General features: G+C 52.8%; 1 protein-coding gene across 4 annotated transcripts; it reads left to right on the top strand.

The window, feature by feature from the left end:
- Nucleotides 1–44: 44 nt before the first annotated feature.
- AUP1 (AUP1 lipid droplet regulating VLDL assembly factor) lies at nt 45–22144 on the top strand. 4 transcript variants are annotated; one of them, XR_004375010.2, is made up of 13 exons: nt 53–173; nt 1109–1252; nt 1855–2005; nt 5523–5710; nt 5800–5872; nt 8817–8890; nt 10022–10088; nt 12682–12787; nt 13162–13317; nt 13531–13694; nt 14129–14217; nt 20542–21255; nt 21700–21741. XR_004375010.2 is itself a non-coding variant. In XM_075066739.1 (12 exons), exons 1-12 carry the CDS (start codon nt 76–78, stop codon nt 15362–15364), a joined length of 1332 nt encoding a protein of 443 aa, XP_074922840.1. In that variant the 5' UTR covers nt 45–75; the 3' UTR covers nt 15365–20516. The 4 variants fall into 4 exon arrangements, 3 of the variants coding, with proteins under 3 accessions (XP_074922840.1, XP_032645885.1, XP_032645886.1); XM_075066739.1 differs by lacking the exons at nt 20542–21255; nt 21700–21741 and adding an exon at nt 15337–20516 and having other exon boundaries at nt 45–173; nt 1109–1246; XM_032789994.2 differs by lacking the exon at nt 20542–21255 and having other exon boundaries at nt 51–173; nt 1109–1246; nt 21700–22144.
- Nucleotides 22145–23819: the final 1675 nt, after the last annotated feature.

Raw genomic sequence — 23819 nt, 5'->3', positions numbered from 1 at the left:
ATGGAGTCCCGCGCGGGGCAGGCGGAGCAGGTTACTTTCCCGGCCCCCGCGCGGAGACGGCTGGCGTGAAGTAAGATGCGGTCGGGTCCTGGGCCTCGCGTGAAGCGGCCGGCTCGTGACCGGGATGGAGCCTCCGGCCTCGGGTTCCTGAGCGGCTCTTTCGACGCGCACCGGTGAGAGCCCGGAGGAGGGGCGCGGGTGTCTCGGCGGGGGGGACTGCCTGGCCTGGCCCGGCCGCAGGGAGGGGGGTTGGGGGGGTCTCGCTGGGGGAGGGGGCTGACCTGTGGCAGAAGGATGGGGGGGTCTCGCCTTGGGGGAGGGGGCTGACTGGCTGCAGATGGAGTGGGGGGGTTCTCGCTCGGGGAGGGGGCTGACCTGGCTGGCAGAGGAAGTGGGGGGGGGGGCCTCGCTCCTATTGGGAGGGGGCTGACCTGGCGGCAGAGGAGTGGGGGGGTCCGCTCGGGGAGGGGGCTGACCTGGCTGGCAGAGGAGTGGGGGGGTCTCGCTGTCGGAGGGAGGGCCTGAGCGAGAGGAAGTGGGGGGGGGTTCGCTCGGGGAAGGGGCTGAACCCTGGCTCAGAGGAGTTGGGGGGTTCAGCTGCGGGGGGAGGGGCGACTGGGCTGGCAGAGGAGTGGGGGGGGTCTCGCTGGGGGAGGGGGCTGACCTTGGCTTGGCCAGAGGAGTGGGGGGTCCTCGCTCGGGGGAGGGGGCTGACCTGGGCTGGCAGAGGGAGTGGGGGGGTCTCGCTGGGGGGAAGGGCTGAGGCTGGGGCAGAGGCAGTGGGGGGGGTCCCTCGCCTCGGGGAGGGGGCTGACCTGCTAGCCCTGGTGGCAGAGGAGTGGGGGGGTCTCGCTCGGGGGAGGGGGCTGACCTGGCTGGCAGAGGAGTGGGGGGGCCTCGCTCGGGGGAGGGGGCTGACCTGGCTGGCAGAGGAGTGGGGGGGCCTCGCTTGGGGGGGGGTGCTGGCCTGGCCAGCAGAGGCATTGAGAGGGTATCTTGCTTGGGGGGCTGGCCTGGCCAGCAGAGGAGTCGGGGGGCTGGCCTGGCTGGCGGGGGTTGTTGCCAGGGGCTGGTGTTGGACCCTGACCTGAGTCGTCTTCTCTGTCAGATTTCCCAGCGATGGTTTCCTGCTGCTGGCTCTGCTGCTCTACGCCCCCGTGGGGCTCTGTCTGCTCCTCCTGCGTCTCTTTATTGGCATCCACGTATTCCTGGTCAGCTGCGCCCTGCCTGACAGCCTGCTCCGGAGGTTAGGGTGGGTGTGGGACTGCCCAGGGAGATTTTGGTCTCTTGTCAGTCTCCCACCCCAAAAATCCAGCAAATAGCCCTCTCTGACCTGTCTGCAAGGTGGTCCTGTGGAGCCCCCCAGTTATCCATGGAGTTGGAGCTGCCTCTCCCTGGCCCGCTGGGGCTTGCTGTTAGATGTGGTGCGCAGGTTGGCATTGTGGTTGCTCTGTCCTGGTGCCTTTTGTGCTTACCAGGCCCTTCATCCCCAGTCTCGAGCAAGGAGACTCCTTTGCTGGTGACCCTAGGGACCGAGCCCCATGATATATGCAGCCTGACAACAGGTTTCTTTTGCCCAAGTGACAGACTGCAGCAAATGCACCCGCAGCCACTCCCTCACGATTCCAGTGCTGAACTCTCCCCACACAGTTCTGATAGTTGGTGCCCGTGCTATCTCAGCCCTGAGCTTCTTCCCATTCATCCTGTCCCCCTCACATGACACACCTCTGGTGCCTCTCAGTCCTAATCCTGCAGTGTCTGTATAGCCCTTGCTAGTCTCGTCTTCATTCACTGGTCATCTAAACCAGTTCTGGTCACAATGGGGTTGGGGGGGGTCTCTGTTCCTGTTGTTAGGTTTATCGTGCGTGTGATGTGTTCGGTGCTGGGTCTGTTTGTGCGGCAAAGTGACCCCCATCTCCGGGATGCCAGTGTCAGGGTTTATATTGCCAACCACGTGACGCACTTCGACCACAGTGTCATCAACCTACTGACCTCGTGCAATACCGTGAGTCATGCAGGGGTCTGGGGCTGCGTGCGCCCTTCAACCTTTCCCCTAGGAGAAGCACTTAGTGACCTGTTCAGGGATTGGGGACTGGCTCCTGGGTCTTTCTTTATTAATGGATAATTGAACAAGCCTTGAGCTTCTCTTTAGGCTTGTATGTTATGCTGTTGCGTTGTGATTGGTTCAAATAAAGGAGGAGCACAGAACCGGGCCACCCAAGCAAGCATGTAGCCTCTCTGCCTCCTCTTCCTGGCTCTTTAAATAGACATGAGCGGAAGCACAGCTGGGTTTGGGGCTTTCCCAGGATGCTGGCTGTTTCCTGTGAGTACAGAGGGCCGCCTGCACCTGCCCAGGAAGTACTGAGCGATGCTATGTGATGAAGGTCTAGCCAAATAACACTGCTGACAATAGAAATAATAAACACCAGCACTGTCAAGCAATTATAAAAATTAATCGTGAAAAATAACAGTTAACAGTAGAATTCCTTTTATTTACATATTTTCGGATGTTTTCTATATTTTCAAATATATTGATTTAAATTACAACACAGAATACAAAGTGTATAGTGCTCCCTTTATATTTATTTTTTATTACAATTATTTGCACTATAAAAAAAGTGTTTTTTCAGTTCACCTAATAGAAGTACTGTAGTGCAATTTCTTTATCGTGAAAGTTAAACTTACAAATGTAGAATTATATAAAACAAAAAAAACTGCACTCAGAAATAAAACAATGTAAAATTTTAGAGCCTGCAACTCCACTCAGTCCTACTTCTTGTTCAGCGAGTCGCTCAAACGAGTTTGTTTACATTTGCAGGAGATAATGCTGCCCGCCACTTGTTTACAGTGTCACCTGAAAGTGAGAATAGGCATTCACATGGCACTGTTGTAGCTGGCATTGCAAGATATTTACGTGCCAGATGCACTAAAGATTCATATGTCCCTTCATGCTTCAACCACCATTCCAGAGGACATGCGTCCATACTGATGACTGGTTCTGCTCTATAACAATCCAAAGCAGTGCAGACCAATGCATGTTTGTTTTTATCATCTGCATCAGATGCCACCACCGGAAGGTTGATTTTCTTTTCTGGTGGTTTGGGGCCTGTAGTTTCCGCATTAGAGTGTTGCTCTTTTAAGACTTCTGAAAGCATGCTCCTCATCTCGTCCCTCTCAGATTTTGAAGGCACTTCAGATTCTTAAACCTTGGGTCAAGTGCTGTACAGTAACTCCTCACTTTAAGTCATCCTGGTTAACATTGTTTTGTTGTTATGTTGCTGATCAGTTAGGGAACATGCTCATTTAAAGTTGTGCAATACTTCACTCTTGCGTTGTTTGACTTCCTGCTTTCTCCACAGCTGGCAGCCTCCCTACGCTCCCCACAGAGCGTCCCACTTGTCGGCAGACCCTGCGGATCAGTGCCTTCCCCCTCCTGCCCGCGGCAATCAGCTGGCTTGCCACGTTTTGGGGGCAGAAGGGAGGGGGGAGGAGTGAGGATTTGGCGTGCAGGCTCTTTCTTCCCCCCCACCCCCATGCCACAAGCCAGCTGATTACCCTGGGCAGGAGGCATCCCCCCTCCCTCCCTTGCCTCCTGTCCGCGGCAATCAGCTGGCTTGCGGCGTTTTGGGGGCAGGAGGGAGGAGCGAGGACTCAGCGCACAGGCTCCCCCTCCATTCTAAATGCCGCAAGCCAGCTGATTGCCCAAGGGAGGGAGGAGGAACGAGGAGTCAGTGTGCAGACTCCCCCTCCTTCCCCTGCCTCCTGCCCAGGGCAATCAGCTGGCTTGTGGCGTTTAGAAGGGAGGGGGGAGGAGTGAAGACTCAGCATGGGAAGTAAAGGGGGAGGAGGTGTGGGGGAAGAAGAGGCAGATCAAAGATGGGAGAAAGGGAGGAGTGGGTGGGCTAAGGGTTGAGCCCCCACCTGTGGGGCTTTCAGAGTAGGGGAAGCTGCCGCTGCTGCACAACATGCTTCTCCCAGCCTACAGCACCTTCAGACTCCTTGCCTGCCTCATCTCCAGTGCCAGTGGGCTGTGCCTGTGTGGGGTGAGCCGGGGGCACCTCCCAACTAAAGTACAGTACCTGTATTAAATTGCTTTTTTAAAATGTACATAATGGCAAAAAAAATTTCCCTGGAACCTAACCCCCCCTCACTTACGTTAATTTTTATGGGGAAATTGGATTTGCTTAACATAGTTTCACTTAAAGTTGTATTTTTCAGGAACATCACTGCAACGTTAAGTTGTAGCTATCTTTAGAAATTTCACATTTGCGTTTTGTGAAATCTGCAGTGAAAGTGTTCTTAAAACGAACAACATGCTGGGTCATCGTCTGAGACTGCTATAATGTGAAATATATGTCGAAATGTGGGTAAAAAATAGAGCAGGGGACATACAGTTCTTCCCCCAGGAGTTCAGTCATAAATTTAATTAACACATTTTTTAACAAATGTCATCAGCATGGAAGCTTATCCTCTGGAATCGTGGCCAAAGCATGAAGGGGCATACCAATTTTTAACATATCTGGCACATAAGTACTTTGCAATGCCAGCTACAAAAGTGCCATGCAAATGCCTGTTCTCACTTTCTGGTGACATTGTAAATAAGAAGCAGGCAGCATTATTTCCTGTAAATGTAAACAAACTTGTTTGTTCTAGCGATTGACTGAACAAGAAGTGGAACTGAGTGGACTTGTAGGCTCTGAAGTTTTACACTGGTTTGTTTTTGAATGCAGTTATGTAACAAGAAGGACATCTACATTTGTAAGTTTCACTTTCATGACAAAGAGATTGCACTACAATATGAGGTGAATTGAAAAATACTACACCTCTACCTCGATATAACGCTGTCCTTGGGACCCAAAAAATCTCACCGCGTTGTATTGAACTTGCTTTTATCCACCGGAGTGCACGTGCAATCACACCCTCCCCCCCCCGGAACACTGCTTTACCGCGTTATAACCAAATATGTGTTATATCAAGTGGCGTTATATCGAGGTAGCGCTGTATTTCTTTTGTTTATCATTTTTACACTGCTAATATTTGTAATAAAAAATAATATACATTTTGATTTCAATTACAACACAGAATAGAATATATATGAATATGTAGAAAAACATCCAAAATATTTAATACATTTCAATCGGTATTCTATTGTTTAATAGTGTGATTAAACATGATGAATTTTTTAATTGCAATTATTTATTTTTTTTAGTTAATCACGTACGTTAACTGCAATTAATTGATAGCCCGAATAAGCACTCTCCCCTGAGAGGACTTGTACTTTGCACAGTCCTGAAAGGTGACACACTTGGTGTGGGGAGGGATGATAAATCTTGTACCCAAGGCCCTTCTCCTCCCATTCACAGCTGGGGGCCATTCAGAGGACACCCGGCTGCTGATGCTGCTGCAGTGTCTGGGGAGGGAAGGGCTCTCAGGCAGTCAGGACCCAAATCGACCAGCAGGCTGGAGTCTTAGCAGGGAGACTGGGTGGGGGTCACTAATTTGCCCTTGCTCTTCTCTTGCAGCCTGCGCTGAATGGCACGCCGGGTTTCATCTGCTGGTCGCGGGGATTCATGGAGCTGGGGGCGGTGGGGAGCCGGGCAGAGCTGATAGATTCCCTGAAGGTGTATTCGTCCCATGGGGGGAACCCACCTCTGCTGCTGTTCCCAGAGGAGGCAGCCACTAATGGCCGAGTTGGCCTTCTTCGCTTCAGGTAGTGGTGGTGGGGGATGTTCCTGGGGACAGAACTGCCTTAGCCCATCTCTGTGGCTCTTGTTAATCGCTGAGATGTTTCCTTTTCAGCTCCTGGCCATTCTCAATCCTGGACATGATTCAGCCTGTGGCTCTGCAAGTTCAGAGGCCCTTAATTGCTGTGGTGAGTCTAGAGGTGTGGGGAAAAGAGCCCCTAGCCCGTAATGGGTGTGTATAGCTTAGGGGGGTCGTGGCTAGAGAGTTACTATTGCCGTTACTTTGTGCCCTGTGGCCTGCTCCTGTGCTTTGGGGTTCTTTCCTTCCGTGTCAGACTTCCTGGTGGCCATGTGAGGCAGGCGTTCTGCTTCCTCCCAGGGAATTTCATTGCCATCGGCTCTGCCTTTCACACACCTCTTAAGTTCCAGTGGCGATATTGGTACGTTTGTGATCTATCGACCTGCTAGGCAAGGCTCCTCTCTGGGTCCCATCACTAGTATCTCAGCGCCCCGCCAATTTTAACACACTTATTCTCGCAATACCCCATGAAATCAGGAAGCACGATTATCCCCTGTGGGACTACATAACCCTTCCCCCGGGCACACGGGGCTGAGTTCAGGGCTGCTGAAGCCTAGGCTTGCACATGAAGCACAGCCCAGTTCTCCTCTCGGACGCTAGTGTTAATATGTTGACAGTGACACTGTTAACTGGGTTGCAACCATAACGTTTTCAGCTCCCTTAAAGCTGTGACTTGGGGCGTGAGGAGAGGGGAAACTGATTTAACAGAGGCAGCAATAAAGTGATGGGCTGAGGGAAAGGAAGGAGGTGCTCTGTAATGGGCAGAGGTGGATGGGTGTTTATACAGCTGTCACATGGAACCAGAGCTAGAACCCCCTCTTGGGCAAGCAAAGACACCCTTATCCATGAATATTTGCTCAGGCTGAAAGCTGGGGCCTGGGTCAGTCTCTCAAGTGCAGATTCCCTCTCTCAGCAGCAGGGTCAGATGAGGCCTACTAAGCAGGCAGGGACCGCATCTGGAAAGTGTGTTATCAGAGCAGCTTGGCTGCTCAGACACCCATTAGACCCACAACTTAGAGCAGGAAATAAGGAAAGCAAAGGGACAGACTCTAAGAAGTAATGGACAAAAGCCTCCCACTCCACATAAGTCTCTTTCATCCAGGGGTTGTCACTGGCTGTCAGGATAACCAAGGAAAGTTCCAGGAGTTCTAGCCACACAGTGCCAGGCTGTGAGAACCAAAGGCTAATTGAGGGGAGCTCCTTTGAACTAAAATTGGCCAGCCGTTATCCATGCAGTCCTCAAAAGGTCTAGACCTGTAGTGCTGATTGAAAGAAATGTGACTCTGTATCAGTTTCACAAATGTTATTAAAACTATTGAACAAAATCCAGAAAATATCAGCTAAGCTTCTATTAATACTGCTAAACTGAACTACAAATTAAACAACAATATAACTATCAAATCAATTAGGTACTTTCAATACAGGATTGCAATTACATCGCCAGATTAATACAACAAATAATCCGCCTTTATAAAGCCTGAGGAGGAAGCTGTCCATTTGTTCATAAACCCCAACTAAGGAATTTTACCAGTTAATCAAATGTACAATTTGGGAGTGTTAAATGTTTTAATACTGAAACCAAATTATCGAATGTTTAAACCACAGTTTCAGAGCCAGTTACAAAGCTACTTCCTTGGCTTTCAGTTCTTGTGTTGTGGTCCTAAACTCCTCCTACCCCACTCTCCAACAGAGAGTTTATAACAAATTCCAGCAAAACTCTGTAACGAGCAGAAGTTTGGCCAGTCTTATGTGCCAAAAGTCACACCTAGCAGTAATTTTTTTTTAGAGCTTCTAAACACAGAATGTAGGACACACTTTGATGGGTGTCTGAGACTTTAAAACTGAAGACCATTTCTCAGACACCCTTTGACAGCTTAAAATTGGGGAATGTAAAGGTTGGGACACCTCCCATTTAATACAAACCAAAGAGAAAAAGGAAATTCTCAAGGTAATGGAGCAGCAGTCCCTGAGCCAGACAGATGCTGCTGGCACATCACTTTGTGCGAGTGGGGTCTCCTTTGAGTGTGGGGAGAGGCTTTCTTTGGCTAATGTGGCCTCTTGATTGTTATGACTTAAGTCACAATATTTGGTGATTTGTGTACCACAGAGACTGTAAATCTCACTCTCCAAAATATCAAAAAAACAGCATGGGACCACTTGGTGAGGAAGATGACATGGTCTTACCGGAGCGAAAAAATCTTGAGGTGACATTGTCACCAGTGTATGGAAAATTTGACCAAAAAATCCTATAAAAGTCTCTGAAGAGTCCTGGTAACAGCCAGCCACTCAGCATTCATCCATTAGCAACATTAAAAATAAGTTGGGCATCTTTTGGTCAAATTTTGTTATTACTCTCTCAATCAACAATTTAATAATGTAGATATGTAGGAATTACATCATAAATCAAACACTTTGAAAGTTTCATCTTGATGGAGAAGTAACTTTAAAATCTCTCAGTGAAATCCATTTAAGAAATAAAAATAAGTTTAAAGTCTGAATTCCCATACAACCTATTTCTCTCACAAGGTCTTGACGGGTCTGGAAAATCTTCAAGTTTTGTCTGGTCCAGGTGTTCTTTAGCTATGAATTGTCTGTGTAATAGGCATCCTAGTGCCCGAAACAGATCCGAGCAAGGTCACTGAGTCCAACATGCTTCCTTACTATGATTCTGGCCAAGAGAGTAGGCCTTCCTGTGAGTCCAGAAAATTGTTCATGGTCCATAGGCCTGAAGCCATTACCAGTCTTTCATCCGCGAGCAGGTTCTGTCAGTTACAAGTGGGGAGGGGGACACACCTGTCTGCTCTGATGGTAGGAGTGGGGCAAGCCCTGGAGCTATGTAATTGGTTGGGGCTAGTCCTATGCATGCCTCCTTGTCATAATCCACATCCCCAATCATCTCAGTCCTTCTTAGTTCTGCATGGTGAGAAAGCAGCCTGCCTGGATTTGCCTCAGGGCAGGTCTTTGCTGTGCTCTGTCCCTTCCTTTGGGCATGTCCGTGTGCTGGCTGTGTGGCTTTGTCCCCAGCCGGAGTCTCACTGTGTTCTCTTCCCCAGAGTGTGGCCGACTCCTCCTGGATCACAGAGCTGCTCTGGACCTTCTTTATTCCCTTCACAGTTTATCAAGTAAGGTACTATCTCTAGCTCTCCTTTGAGGAAGGGGGTGGGGCAGGGCCCTGCTGTGTTTATCTTACTCAGTCCTGCTGAGAGACCTTGGTGTGTCCCACTCCTGGCCCTGGGTCCGGGTCCCAGGCTGTCCAGCTGGGTGCTGAGTCGCTGCTTTTCTCCTTTCCAGGTTCCTGGTGTGGGAGGAGCCTCTTTCTGGGCCCCTGGTTCCTGAGAGGGGTCCATCTCCTGTTAGGGGGAGGGGGATCCAATACTGGTGAGGGGTGCCTTGGTCTCCCCGGGTCCTTTTCCCCACATTTCTCTGCTGTCTTTCCCTTGTCAGCTCCTGCCTCCTCTGTGCTTCCAGCCTTTCCCTCAAGTCGATACCTCTCCCTGCTGGGAGGCTTCTTCTGACACCCCCTTCTTCGCTCATTTGAGCAATTCAGGCTGGGCCCCTCTCCCTGTGGATCCCAGGGCGTAGCTCTCCATCCCCGCTCTGCTGGCACAGCGGCTCAGCATGTCCATCTTACAGCATACAGCTCAGTTTGGGGTATCAGTGAGCAAAATCTCCCCTGCTCCCTGAACAGGGCCACCTGCTGGGCCCTTTCTCTCTGTCTCCTCTTCCTCACTGTGGCAGTGCAGGCTAAAGAGAATCCCTCAAAGAGAGGGAGAGCTGGATCTGTGGGGGAGCTCTCCTTCCCTTCGCTGGGCCAGGGAAAGGGTCCACGTGGAGTCTCTCCCAGCAGAGAGCCTGGGGCAGGCTGTGTCCTTTTCCCCCAGGCTGTGTTGCACATTGCAGTTTTCCTGCCCACACCTTGGGTCTGACCCTGGTGCCTCTGTGTTCTCACTGCCCTCACTGGGGCAGAGGCTCCTCCCAGTTTGGGTCTGGGAACCACATTAACAGGCCGCTGACACTGCTTTTCCTGGCAGTTAATGAGTCTAAATCAAATGGGCTCAATTCCTCCCCTGGCAACTCCCCCTTCCCAATCCACCTTCCTCCTCTGCCACACTGCTCATTTGCGTTGCTACCCCTGGGGCTTGGCCCTGTTGCTGGGCCTGGGCAGCTCGGTTTCACGGTGGACTCAGGGAAGGGTCATGGGGCCCAGGCTCTCAACCACTCCAGGAGCAGTCAGCCCAGTGCTGTTGTCTACCATCAGGTGGATGCCGCCTGTCTTCAGACAAGCTGATGAGCCGAATGAGGAGTTTGCGCTCCGAGTTCAGGAGGTAGGAGGGGCCTGGGGGAGGGAGAGCTGGGGCTGCTGCAGTTGCAGGGCATCCTAGAGGAGGCTTGGGACTGGATCAGTTGAGGACAGAGAACATCTCCAGGGTGTGTCTGGATGGAGGAGGTATCCCTGGGCCCGTATTTGTTAGTCCCGAATTTGCCATATCCTTCCTGGCCTGCTATTTATTTGCCCCTCCACAGCTCAAGGGGGAGCTAACTTCACTGGACATGGGCAGGCTGGCTCATGGGAATGAAGGTACAGAAATGGAATTTACCACAGCGGAGAAAGCTGGCCCGTGACACTGGTAGGCAGGTAGCAAGGATTTCTAATAATCTGTCAAATGCAGAGTGGTGCTGTCTGGCACGAATAGCCAACAAAGTGCCACAAATACTGGCAATCTCCCTGTTACTCGCGCACTCTAGGACACCCTACCTTTATCCTTCTGTGGGCTCAAGGCATAGCCTAGTTAATGTAGGCACCCACACCCTTTCCCAGTTCCTAGGTCTCAGGGCGTACTCTTCTGCAGGTTTGCAGGGCCTTTTACCAGCAAAAAGCTCCTTACACAGTAATATAGTAATATCCTTAAACTCTGTTTATTAACAGTTACCAAAAGAGAATACACGTGCTAAGCATACAATGCTCACCGCTCCCAATAAGGCATGCACATTTTTCCTCGTGGCCAGTCAGGATCAAGTTGTCCAGGGCAGTGGTTCTCAACCAGGGGTACTTGTTCCCTTGGGGGTACACAGGTCTTCTAGGGGTACATCAACTCATCTAAACATTTGCCTAGTTTTACAACAAGCTTCCATAAAAGCACTGGCGAAGGTAATACAAACTAAAATTTCATACAGAAAAAATGTCAGCAATTTTTCAGTAATAGTGTGCTGTGAAAAGAACGAGGCATACTGGGTTTTAGCCCATGAAGGCTTATGCCCAAATAAATGTGTTAGTCTCTAAGGTGCCACAAGTATGCCTCCTTCTTTTTGCTGATACAGACTAACATGGCTGCCACTCTGAAACCTGTCAGTGGGCTGTGACACTTTCTTATTTTAATGTCTGATTTTGTAGGCAAGTAGTTTTTAAGTGAGGTGAACCTTGGAGGTACAGAAGACAAATCCAACTCCTGAAAGGGGTACAGTAGTGTGGAAAGGTTGAGAGCCACTGGTCCAGGGACTCCAGCTTCTGCACAAGATAGTTGTCAGGATGTTGAGGTCTGGCAGCTCTGATCTTGGGTTGTATCTGAATTAGGTTCTAAAGAATTTCTGTTTGGACCCCATTTAGTTAAGCTTGAGTCCTGGTTAGCTACACCTTAACCCAGGGGCAGGCAAATTTTTTGGCCTGAGGGCCACATCAGGTTTCTGAAATTGTATGGAGGGCCAGTTAGGGGAGGCTGTGCCTCCCCAAACAGCCAGGTGTGGCCTGGCCCCTGCCCCTATCCCCCCCTGCTTATTGCCCCCTGATGCCCCATCCAAACCCCCCCCTGCCCTGGTGACTGCACCCCCGGAAAAAACCCCCCCCAACCCTCCTCTCGTCTTGATCCCCCCCGCCGCCCCCCAGGGACCCCTAGCCATTCACCACCCTCCTTCTCGCTTGACCCCTGGGAACTCCTGGTCTCCTGATTGCCCCGGTGCCCACCCCCTCCCCCTGACTGCCACGCCAGGACCCTGCACCATCCACAACACAACACCCGTTCCCTGCCCTCTGACTGCCCCAACCCCTGTCCACACCCTCACCCCCTGACCACCATCCCAAACTCCACTGATCTCTATTCAACCCCCCCTGCTCCGTAACCGCGGTGCCTGGAGCACTGGTGGCTGTGGCGGGAGCCAGCCATGCCACTGCGCAGCACAGAGCACCGGGTCAGGCTGCAGCTCTGCAGTTGCGCTGCCTGGGCGGCGCAGTAAGCTGAGGCTGCGGGGCAGGGGGAACAGCAGGGGAGGGGCCGGGGGCTAGTGTCCCAGCCAGGAGCTCAGAGGCTGGGCCAGATGTGGCCTGCGGGCCGTAGGTTGCCCACCTCTGCGTTAACTAATCATTTTAAACTAAAGTACTACAAAATAATTCTTTGACCAGTCCTAACATATTGCGAAACAATTGTTTAACAAATCATACACCACCACCTTAGTTGATTTAAATCTTGCAAAATTAATCACGAGACAGATAGAAACAAAGAACCAGATAGACACTAGAGATAAACAGTAGAGAAGTGGGGATCATAGAGGCATAACAATAAAGTAGGGATTTCACGATCACTCAGCTGTTACGTGATTCCTTGCCAGGCAGAATGCATCAAACAACATTTTCTTTAAATATCTTAAGATCTGTTTCTTTATCTGGTGGTGATGGTGCTGTTAGGACAGGAACGCCGCCTTCTTAACTGCCCCAAAATTCATTGTTTTAATGTAATTTAGATGGAATGGGAGCATGTGACTTTCTGCTTCTTTGCTCCTGTCCTAATGTGGCAGCAGAAAAAGGCCTCAGACCTTACACCTGGGTGCGCCCGTGCATTTGTGGTGCTGCCTCACGTGCGCACCGATCCCTGGATCTTGTTGCCCTGGGCATGACTCTGCTGACTCTCTCCTGTGTGTTTTCTGTAGCTCTTGGCCATGGAACTGGGTGTGGTTTCTACGCGACTCACTGCTGCGGATAAAGCCGAGCATATGAAGAGGCTGAGACACACCCCACCTCACCTCTTTGCCTCAGGTGTGTGTCTGCCTTCCCTGCTCCAGAGCACGTGCCTGGGCTCTGTCAGAGCCCCACCCACTGCCTGCTTTCTGCCTTGCTGTCTGCCCTGGTCTGCTGTCAAAGCTTCACACTTGGGAGAGGGAAAGGGACATGCTCTTCCAGTGCCAGCCTCCTCCCTGGGGAAGCAGGAGGCACTCCTGGGAAAGGGCGTTACCCCAGCCTGCCTGCTCCAGACTGGGATAAGGGCAGACCTGGTGAGGTGGGGGGTCCCCTTATAGAACCTGTAGAAGCTAGAGATGCCAGCGGGTGATCGCTCCCCTGGCCAGCGTAGCTTGGGGCCCTGCACTCTCCTCTGGGCTGCCCGTTCATGCCCTCTGTTCTTACTCCTGCAGCCTCAAGCCAGTCCTTGGTTGCCAGGCCAAGGGCATCGCCTAGCGTGGCTGGTGTCGCACCTCTTGCTCCTGAGGACGTGCGGATCATGGAGATGGCCCAGCGGGTCAAGGAAGTGCTCCCACATGTAACTCTGGGAACCATCAGGAGAGACCTGGGTAAGCGCATACCTGGGACCTTCGTGCAGACCCTATGGGGCAGAGGCTGGCTGCTGTCCTTCATCTCCTTCTGTCACAGAGCTCCACAACACCCGGCGTGGAGGCCTGGGGACTGCTATGCTATGGGGTTTGTTGGGACATGGAGAACCCCTGCACAGGTCCCTTAGCTTCAGCAGCAGCTCCCCTTCTAACCAAGCCCCTGTGTCCCCACAGCCCAGACCAACTGCGTGGACACTACCATCGCCAACCTCCTGGAGGGCCAGGTGCCCCTCCTCCCTGAGGACAAGGATCCGGAGCCTGGCCTGCTTGCTCCGTCAACGTCCCAGACTCCAGCGGCCTCTAGCTCTCAGTGCCCTGCAGCTTCATCCTCCTCCAAGGTGCCTGCTGGTGGGACATCGAGAGGGGGACCTGGGGAGGCTGAACCCGCTGGCCCACAGGCACTCTCAGGGCTGCGCTGGGGCCTGCCCCCAAGAGCTGGTAGTGGGTTTGAGAGAGCTGGGACTGCCAAGGAAGGAGACAGGTCAGGGCCAGGAACAGGGATGATGGGCTACCTCTCCCTCGCTAGACCCAACTCATGGCCTGGCAGTGCGGGGAGCTGGGCACCATGGTTGGTTCAGCTGTGGCCATCCAAGCTCTGGCCTGTTATGCTAATGGGACTGGAGACTTCTGAAGCCTCTAGTGCTGACGCTCTCCATGAGAGGCGTGAGCGCTGAGGTCACGCTAAGGTGGGTGCAGGAGGTGGGAGCTGGGCTACTTGGCAGCTTGCCTGGCCATGCAGTGTGGCTGCTCCCTGAATGCTCTCTTCCCCCAGCCCTCTGTGAAGCTCTTTGCGAAGTCCCCTGTGGAGAGGCATTTGTCCCTGCAGGAGCGGAAACATGTGCTGTATGCCTACGCCAGGAGGTGAGTCCCTTCTGCATCTCAGGACCCCTGCCTCTACCATGGTCACGGCAAGGGTGGTTGGCATTCCTGGGCTGGTATCTGCTCCGCCCAGCTCCAGGCAAGGGTGCTGATGCCCAGCAGAATCCTGCCTCCCAGCACAGGGTGGTGGCTAGGGGCACCGAGCTGTGCACAAAGCAGGCAGGAAAACGTGGCTGGATTTGGCTCTTTTTCCAGCGTGTGACCCTCTCCGTGGTTCTGGGGCAGCTGTCACCAGTTTGTCAGCACCCATAGGGCCGTCTCCCTGGGTTGGACATAGGGCTGTCCGCTCCCTGCTGTATTCAGTCAGTAAATTAAAGGGTAGGCATATAATTAATGCCAGTTCATGTGACTTTATGGCAAATGGGGCTTGTCAAGCCGGATTTAATCCTTTGGTATTGTGAGTGTGGTTGATAAAGGTAACTGTGCACCTGTGATGTGCCTGCACCACATTCTCGTTAGAAAATTAGCATCTGGCGTGTGGCAAAATGGGCTGATGAGGTCTTGGGGAGGGCAAACCTGAGGAGCCATGAATATGCATAGGAGTAGAGTGAGGATTCTCCTGTCTACGCGGCACTGGTGCAGCCGGTGCTGAAATGCCACCCCAACTCTGGAGCAGCATTTTAAACAAGAGTGTTGGAAAACTGGAGAGGATAAAGAAAGGAGCCAGGGAAACGGTTGGCGGGTGGAGAAAATACCTGGCAGCTGGAGACTTACAAGCTCATTCTGTTTAGCTGAGTGAAAAGGAGACTGAGAGGTGACTTGATTTCACTGAGAGAAAATCCTGGGGACTAAAGGCTCTTTAATCTAGCAGAGAGAGGCAGAACAAGACCCACACTGGAGGTCAAAGCCAGACCTATTCCAATTGGAACTAAGGCCCAAGAGGGTGATTAACCGTTGGAACAGACTCCCAGAGGCAGTGGTGGATTCTCCATCTCTCAGGGATGAGGGAAAGCAGGTGCAGATAGAGCTGAGGGGAGAGGCTTTCCCTGTGGAGAATTTGACTCATTGATAGAACAGGGCTTCTCCAGTTCTTCTAGAGCATGTATCCCAGCACTCTCGTCAGAGCACCGAGACCTAACGACCACGTTGTTTTGCTTGCAGAGCAAGAGTGCAGTGTGACCTGGGCTGATATGAACCTCTGCCTTCTGTGCCCTGGGAGTACTGGGCTTACAAAGCCAGGCTCCTAGGGGAAGTGGGGAGGTGTCCCTGACTGAGGATTCCACATAGGCAGGCCAAAGAGCCCTAGTTTCTGAAGAGGACTCCTGTGGGAGCCAAACCTTGGGGGACGTCTGGGTCTGCCTTTCTGGAACATACATTTTAGCCCATGCTAGTTCTTCAGTGTGTGTCAGCATAGATCCCGCAGTGGGTGAGCATGCTCCTCATGCACACCAGACTGGAGGCTTTTCGGAATAGCGGCGTCTGCCCCTACTGGCATGAGCCCTCTGCTGCCTCGCTCTCCTATACGATACATGAAAGGTGGGGCAGCTGTGACCGCCCATGGCCCTGAAATGCAGCCAGGAGTTCTCAGCTCAGGCTAAACTTTGTCAAAATTTCCAAAGTCCTCAGAATCGCTTCTGTGGACTGTTTGTCAGCCATGAACTGATCCCACCATCGGACTGATTTCCAGTGGTCAGACCTGCCCATACAGGCTCCTTATAGTGGACTCTGCCCTGTGGGCTTCCAGCCCGGTCCATCCTGTACTGGGCTCATTCCCCTGAAGCATGGATGCTGTGGTTGTCTCTCTTATCTGGGGGAACTGCATATTCACTGTGCTTGGTCTTCTCTGCCAGACTGGGAGGTGTGAGATGCAAGGTTGAAACTCCACCTTCTGGAACAGTCCATGAAGGTCTTGTCAGAGCCCCTGGAAACAAGCTTCAGCAGCAGCACCATCTTGGGCAGGCTCAGGCAGTGTTGCAGGTGAGCACTGAGAACCCAGCACTGAGGAAGGATTCATCAAAACACTGACATTGAAGCCAGCCTCAGCATCCATGTTGGAGCTGGCACCAGCACCTCTGGGGTCAAAGTCAGGGACCAAGAGGGGCTGCTCTGAGCAGCGAGGCAGAAATGAAGAACAGACTGCAAAGCCTCCAAGCCCCATGCGAGATCAAGGGCTGGGGAGATGGAGCCCTGCCAGCATAGAGCCTGGCTCTGGAGAAGCACCTGAGCCACCCAGAGAGTCGATTGTACTCCTGCGACATGTTGGTTTGGCCCTGTGGTATGCTGCAGCCCACCATGGCCAGCATGGAGAAGCCAGTCTCCACCATCGAGGAAAAGGAAGATCTCTCCTCCCTGCAGCCCCCCACACCCTAAGCAGGCCATTGACACGTGAATACGAGGAACAGCCAGCTCTGGGGCAGAGCAACGTGATACTGAAGATCTCTCCCGTTATCGCCAGTGTTTTCAGCACTGGATGACTTTAAATTGTTCCGGGAGCTTGAGTGTTGCTGAGACCCTCGGCATCTTGGAGAACTCTCACAAGCTGTTTGACCCCCTCTTGGCTTCTGGTCCAACAGGATCACCCTCCCAGCCAACACGGGGAACTGCTGGACCCAGCTAATGGGCTGTGGCCATAGGGAAGCTAATGGTGAAGTGAGTTGACACGCAGTCCCAGGTACCAGCTTCTGTGGGATTTGAGTTCTTGTACACTCAGCTGACCCAGCCTCCTTTGTCATATTTGCTAGGCAAGAGATGTTGAGGTTGAGCTAAAGCACAAGGACCCCAGATGTCTCGAGCTGCTTGGGAAGAATTCATACTCCAGCTTCACTGCAGCTGTGCATGGCTAACTGTCAGGCCTGGCTGGCCAAGTACAACTTCCTGACATGGGACAGCAGAGCAGAACTCAAGGATGTAAAGCAGCTAGTGGCAATGCTTCTGACCATGGCCAGATCGTTGGGCACCACAGTGACCACAGACAGTGCACCGTGGCTCCAGGCTGTGAATGAGGATGTACCCTGTGAAGGCTCCAGGCTGCTGAGCAAGACGGAGGCCAGCCCTCTGCACTCACTGAAGGACTCAAAAGCCACCTTGCACTCTCTGGGGGCTTGCACCCCTCCATTCAACAGGCCATTGCATCCCCAGCCTCAGCAGCACTCACCGTCCTGCCACCCCATACACTCGGAGTGTCGTGCCAAGAAGCTCCCAAGATACAACATGGGCACCAACTTTCTTTTTCCTCGGCAGCACACCTGCTCCGTCACATGTCAATGGATCAACAAGACAGTCGAGAGATGCGCTGGACCCAGTCTAGAGAAAACAACCTTCAGAAGCCACCTAGCCTCATTCCACCTGGCATCGTCTGCCATCACATCAGATAAATGGATGTTACAAATCTTTGCGTGGGGCCACCCATTGTTCTTCCATGAGAGCCTGCTACAAGCGGAAGAAGCCTTGTTGCTACACCTCGAAGCCATGGCAAAGATCCCAACAGAGATTGGGGGAAAATGCTTCTACTCCTGGTATTTCCTCACTCCAAAGGAGAAGGGAGGTCGTCTTCCAATCCTAGACCCGAGGACGCTGACCGAACACATTCACTGTCTTGGGGTCAGGATGGGTAACACCTGCCTCCATCATCACCTCTCCCCAAGCTCAAGATTGGTTCATAGTGCTTGATTTGCAGGGTGTGTACCCAGCCCACAGGAAGAACCTCAGATTCACAGTGGGGCCTGATCATTATCAGTGCAAGGTTCTGCCCTTCAGACTCTCCGGTGCTGAGTGTGCACCAAAGGTCTTGCTGTAAACACAGCATATGTAAGGAGACAGGGAATCCATTTCTGTCCAGGCCTGGACAACTGGCTGATCACAGACAGATCCCAGCAGGAGACAGGAACAGCCTTACAATATGACCTTTCCCTGTTCTCGCACCTAGGACTCCTTGCGAATTAAAGAAATATCTCACACTGTTGCAGACAATAGAGTTCACAGGACCTCCGACTGATTCCAGATCAGCCCACGCCTACCTGCTGGAGGTTGGATTCCAGTTTCTTCAGTCAGAGGTAAATGATCTATGGGCAAGACTGACAGTGCATATGTGTCTGAGACTCTCAGGCCACATGCTGACATGCACATACGTGATGCCACTTGCCAGACTCCACCAATGGCCATCACAGCAGTGGCTGAGGTCCATGTAGTCCCCATCCAGACATCATGAACGAGTTGGTCACAGTCCCTCAGATCCTGGGAGAGCTCACCTGGGGAGCGTGAGAAGAGGGCTGGCATTCTCTGGCCACTCCCTGACAACTCTTATCATGGATGCGTCAGGGACACGCAGATGCAAGGCACGTGGTCTCACAATGACCTGAACCTACCCATGACTGCCCTGGAGCCAAGGGCCTATGTAGCGTTCCTGCCCGTTCTGCCAAACTCCACCGTGCAAATCCTGACAGCACATCTAGGCAGCGCTCGATCGTCCCGGAAGCCATCAAGCTCTAGGAATAGTACCATCAACATGGCCAACCCCACTGGCTGTCCCCCTTCCAGGGATCAGCACTGACCTGGAATAGTACCATCCACATGGCCGACCCCACTGGCTGTCCTCCTTCCAGGGGTCAGCAACAGCCTGGCTGACTTCCTGAGCAGACCAGGGGGCCAGCCACGAGCGGTCCCTGCAGAAGTCCATCCTAGACTCCCACCATACACTTCTTGGCCACAGAGCACAACACGAAGGGTCTGAACTTCTGCTCCGGGGAGGCCTGAGCCCAGGTTCCCTGCTGGATGCCTTTCTCCTCTGACACAAGATAGACAGGACATGGCTATAATCATCCCATTAGCCCCTTACTGGCTGTGACGGTGCTGTCCGTGGGAGCCCGCTGAGGTCACTCAATCAGGGTGAACTGCAAATCAAATGGGGCAAACAAACCCCAGAAGCTGGTGGTTATTCCAATACTTAGATTTACCAACCCAGCACAAAATAGCTTCTATAGTACCTCACTGGTTACTCAGAAGTCCAAACAACACAATTCCCTTAAAAGTGCCCAGCCTCAGGCCTCCATCCAGACACACCTGTCAGATATGATGATGATTTCTGAAAATCTTATCAGATAAAAGAAAATGTTCTTCCAATCCCAAAGGATCAGCCACACACCCAGGTCCAATTATAAATTAATCTTACCCAAAATACACTATAGTCACAAGCTATAATTTATTTAAAAAGAAGAGAGAGAGAATGTTGGTTAAAAGATAAATTCAAGTCTGTATGTATATTAAATTCTTGAGGTTCAGATGCATAGCAGAGGTGAGCTTGTAGTTGCCAAAAGTCCTTTTAGAAACAGTCCATAGGCTATAGTCCAATTTCCATATTCAGGGGGCTGGGGATCTCAATCCTTGTGGCTTAAGGTTTCCCTCTCTTGAAACCCAAAGCAGATCTGAGATGAAGAAGGATCGTGTCCCAGGGTTCTTATACATTTCCAGCAGCCTTTCAGCCTGAGAAAACAATAGGCTTAATTCTCCTTCCAAACATCCTGGCAATTAGCACAGGGCAATTTATCCATTAAACAGTTCACAACCTTCAAAGAGACACATAGACAATACTACTATTTCACTTAAATATCATAAATGTTAATATTCTTTTTTTGATCTTTGAATTAAAACTATAGCAATAGACAAGACTTGTTTCCTTACATCACAAGACCTGAGCAAACGTCTACCCTTGAGATCTCTAACAATTCTGGCCCTGTCTTCTTTCAGTGAGATATTATATCACACTCATAACGTCACACTGGCCAAGAGAGTTTTGGTTCTGACCTGTTACAAATGTCCTGGGGCGGCATCCTCCCCTTCCCCAATGTTCCTCCTGGCTTGTGTCAGTATAATAGCTCGGAACCAAGATCGGAGATGCACTGAGAGGGCCTGGATGCTGGCTGGCCGAGCCCTACTGAACTTGCAGGGTGCAGTTGCTGCCAGGATATTTTTATGCAAAACAAGAAATCTTGCACCAGGAAAGCTTATTCCTCGAAATGGAAGAAATTCTCCAAATGGGCAACTCCCTGTTATGTTGAATCAGCAGAAGCTCTTGTGCCAAAGATCTTGTGCCAAAGATCTTGTGCTATATTCTGCTTTACCTCTCACCTTGCTGCAATATCTGCACGTCACACCATGGTACAGTTGTATTCTGACTTCTCCCACCCTACGGCATCAGAATTCCTCCAGGTGCCTCCTTCATGCTTGTCTTCCAGTTAGAGACCTGACTCACGTGGGACCGATTGTGATAATGGGGCCTAAAAATTTACCTTAATTATAAGCTCAGTTGTTTAAAAAAAAAAAATGTCAAAGCTCCTAAGACCTCACAATAACCTGTAACATTTTGCCTAGGAATTAACTGTCCGCCACCTGACTACCAGGATAGTCTGGCTATCGCCTCAGCTTGGAAGGTCAGCAAGCGCTGAGTCCTTCCGAGTTCTTCCATAGGGACATGGTGGTGCTGAAACTGTGCCCAGGTTCCACCCTATGGTGGTCTCAGAATTCCGCCTGACCCAGTCCGTTACCTACCCGTCGTCTGCATGCTTTGCACATTGCAAAAGCTGTGCTGTTACCCAACAGTCCAGGCCTTTCAGGGTTCCTCTTTGTGGCCGTATCACAGAGCATCTCCAAGTGGAACACACCATGCAGAGCCACCTGCTTTCAGCCGCCTAGGGAGGCTTTCCCTCCAGATGGCCAGGCACACTCCACTAGGGAACGAGCAGCAGCACCTGCCTGCTTCCAGACTGCTGCACTCTGCAAGGCAGCTGGGTTAAATGTTGTGCTCTTGCTAAGGCAGCTGGCCACATGCCAAGTTCAGGAAAGCAGAGCTGACGTCTGTTCGATTGGCTCACCCTCATCGTGCAGAGAGGGTGCTGCTTGCCAGCCACCCGAAGAGGGATCCATGCTGACACGGAGCCAAAAAGCAGAGAGCTGTTACTTACCCCCCAGGGAGTGGTTCCTCGTGACCTGTTGCTGCTCTCGCAGTCCTCAGCCATCTGGGCTTTGGATTGCGAGGGGGTGGCAGGAGGGTTGTGGCCACATCTTGAGGAACCACGGTGCTGTAGGGTAAGTGCCTGGTCCCTGTGCTTTAGTCAGATGCAAGTAATGGGGCTGAGGGTGGGGTAATGGGGGGCCTGTACTCTACAGAAGGTCAGAGCCAATAAGCCACTGGTCCCTTCCAACCTTCAGGGGGCCCAGAGCAGAGCGTAGGGGGTGTGAGCGTGGAGGGTCACCCTTCCCCATGGAGGCACCGCCCCCTCCCTCCATTACATGGTGCTGGGACTGGGTTATTCCCCCAGGCCCAGTCTGGTGGTTTCTGATCCCAGGTCCTCTGGGCTGTTGCTGTGGAGGCAGCTCCCCTCAGTCTGATGCCATCTGAATAGAACCCAGGAGTCCTGGCATCCAGTTCCTGATGTGAATAGGAGGCTGCTCCAGCTGCCATCCTGGGGACGATCCACTCCCTCCCGCACTCCTCTGCTGCCTGACTAATGGACTCTTCCTGCCCCACAGGAGATACACGGAGAAATATGGGATGCCGCGGGGTGATGGGAGCCACTGAGGCGCAACTCACCCTCCTGCCTGTAGCGTGCGCAGGGCTCGGGCCATTGGGAGCGTGACCTCAGCATGGCCGTTTTGCATGATTCACAGCACTGCAGTGGGATCCCAAAGCCTCTGAACCAGTACGCTTGAGATGCAGCGGGGCCTTCGTGGCGTGTGCCAGCCCAGGCAGGCAGTGCTGAGCTGCCCACGGTGGGGCAATAAGTGCCTGTGTTTCCCCACATCACACCCGAGCTGCCTCCGGCGATCCACATGGAGTTGGAGAGCTGAAACTGGGCTGCCAATGGGGGACAGGACTCCGCATCAGCCTGGGCCGGCTGCCTCCACTTGGGCTGTTGTTAAACTGGGCGAAGGGGGTTTCTTCTCAGCCACAAAAAATAAATCTGACTCTATTATGGCCAGGTCCCAGGGCTTGAGATCTCCGGCGGGGGAAGCCTGTGGCCCTCTCTGGGGAGGCAGGGGGAAAGGAGGGGAGAGCGGCTCCTCTTCCAGGCCAAGCTTTAACCAGTGGGGCCCAGTGTTCCGGTCCCAAAGCTGTCTGGGCCTCAGGTGTGCCCCACAGCTGAGCTCGGGGAGCTCCCTAGAGAAGTGCAGGCCCTGTATAACTGTGGCCTACAGCCACCAGTGCTTTCAAGTGTGTCTATCCCTGTTCTCAGTCCTCTAGTGCCCATGTGCCCCGGCCGTGCTTGGGCTCATGCCTCTCACTTGGCATTGTTAGATGGTCAGAGGTACCGGGGGGTGCTGGACAGGCTCATTTGGGGGTGACGCCCAGCAGCTGGAGAAAGATCGCTGTATGGCATGCCCTTCAGAGAATCTCCAGGTGGGCAGAGGACAAGCAGTGCCCGAAGGAGCGCACTCCCTGGTGCCTCCCTCGTGCTCCCGGTGTGGAGTGGTGGGAGTGGACAGGTTCCACCCTCTTAAAACTCTGTTCTTTGCCTGGCACCTGAGCAGGGGAGAGAGGGCTGATGCAGGGTCCACTGAGGCACAGGAGCATAGATGTGTGTTCTTGGAGATTTAGTTCCATCCTCTGGGTGGAGTGAGTGGGCCATACCCTCTTCCTGCAGCTGCAAATGAAACCCCAGGGTGAGTGCCACGCTGCTGCTGCAGCAGCCCCAGTCCTGCTCAGCTGGCCTCTGGGAGAGGAGCTGCTTTGAATGGGATCGCTGGGGTTCTCCCACTGCAGGGCAGGTCAGTGATTTCAGCTGCAAAGGGACGCAGGCCCATCAGGGGGCTGGGCAGGGGCACTGACTTTCCCTTGGACATGTGGTGCGCGGGGAGGTGATTTTAGGCTGGTGCCCAGGAATGGGTTTGGTGCTAGGACAGAAAGGAGACTGCCATGCTCCCCCCCACAGGCCTGCCCCCTGCACTGCCGGTGTGAGGGGCTGGGCCTGACAATATGGGCACAGCAGGACGGGTCCCAGCCAGCTCTGCTTTAAAAAAACCAGCTGGGGGTGTCTGCAAAGATAATCAGGAAACATGCATGTGTCCAATGCAGGGCTGCCTGCCTGAGTCCACTCAGAGCCTGGAGCAGGAGGGGTGCTGCCCGTGCAGGGCCCTAGACCTGTCACTCACAGTCCCACTCCCCCATGCAGCAGGGCCTCGGCAGCAGAGCTGCCTCCTGAGCCTGGCTGTGGGGCCTGCTGCTCTGGAAGGGATGTGGCTAAGGTCCCAGTTTGCCTTAATCCAGGCCTAGAATGGCCAAGATGGGGGAGGGAAGTGCCCAGGCTGAGTGGGGGCAGGATGAGGCAGGGTGCTTGTTCCTCCCCCGTTTTTGGGGGTGGCTGTGCAGGGCTGGAATGGGAAGGGGAGGCTTTGTGATGGCCCCAGCAAGGAGAAAGCGGGGGTGGGGGGGAGTGTCTGCACAGCCAGCAGTGTGGAGAAATGACAGGGGGGAGGCTTTGTAATGGCCATGTGATAGCCCCAGCAAGGGGGTGGGGAGGGTGGGACGTATGTAGTGGTTAAAACGGGGCCGGGAGCCAGGACTCCCAAGTTCTGGCCAGGGATGGGGGTCAGAATCCAGCCCTGGGCTTTGAAGCAGAGCCAGAGCCCCACAATGGCTGCGCTACATCCCA

Source organism: Chelonoidis abingdonii, chromosome 5 (assembly GCF_003597395.2).
Source record: "Chelonoidis abingdonii isolate Lonesome George chromosome 5, CheloAbing_2.0, whole genome shotgun sequence".
In the NCBI taxonomy this organism is placed as follows: Eukaryota; Metazoa; Chordata; order Testudines; family Testudinidae; genus Chelonoidis; species Chelonoidis abingdonii.
Note: the sequence above shows the minus strand (reverse complement) of the source record. Positions and strands in the feature narration are given on the sequence as shown.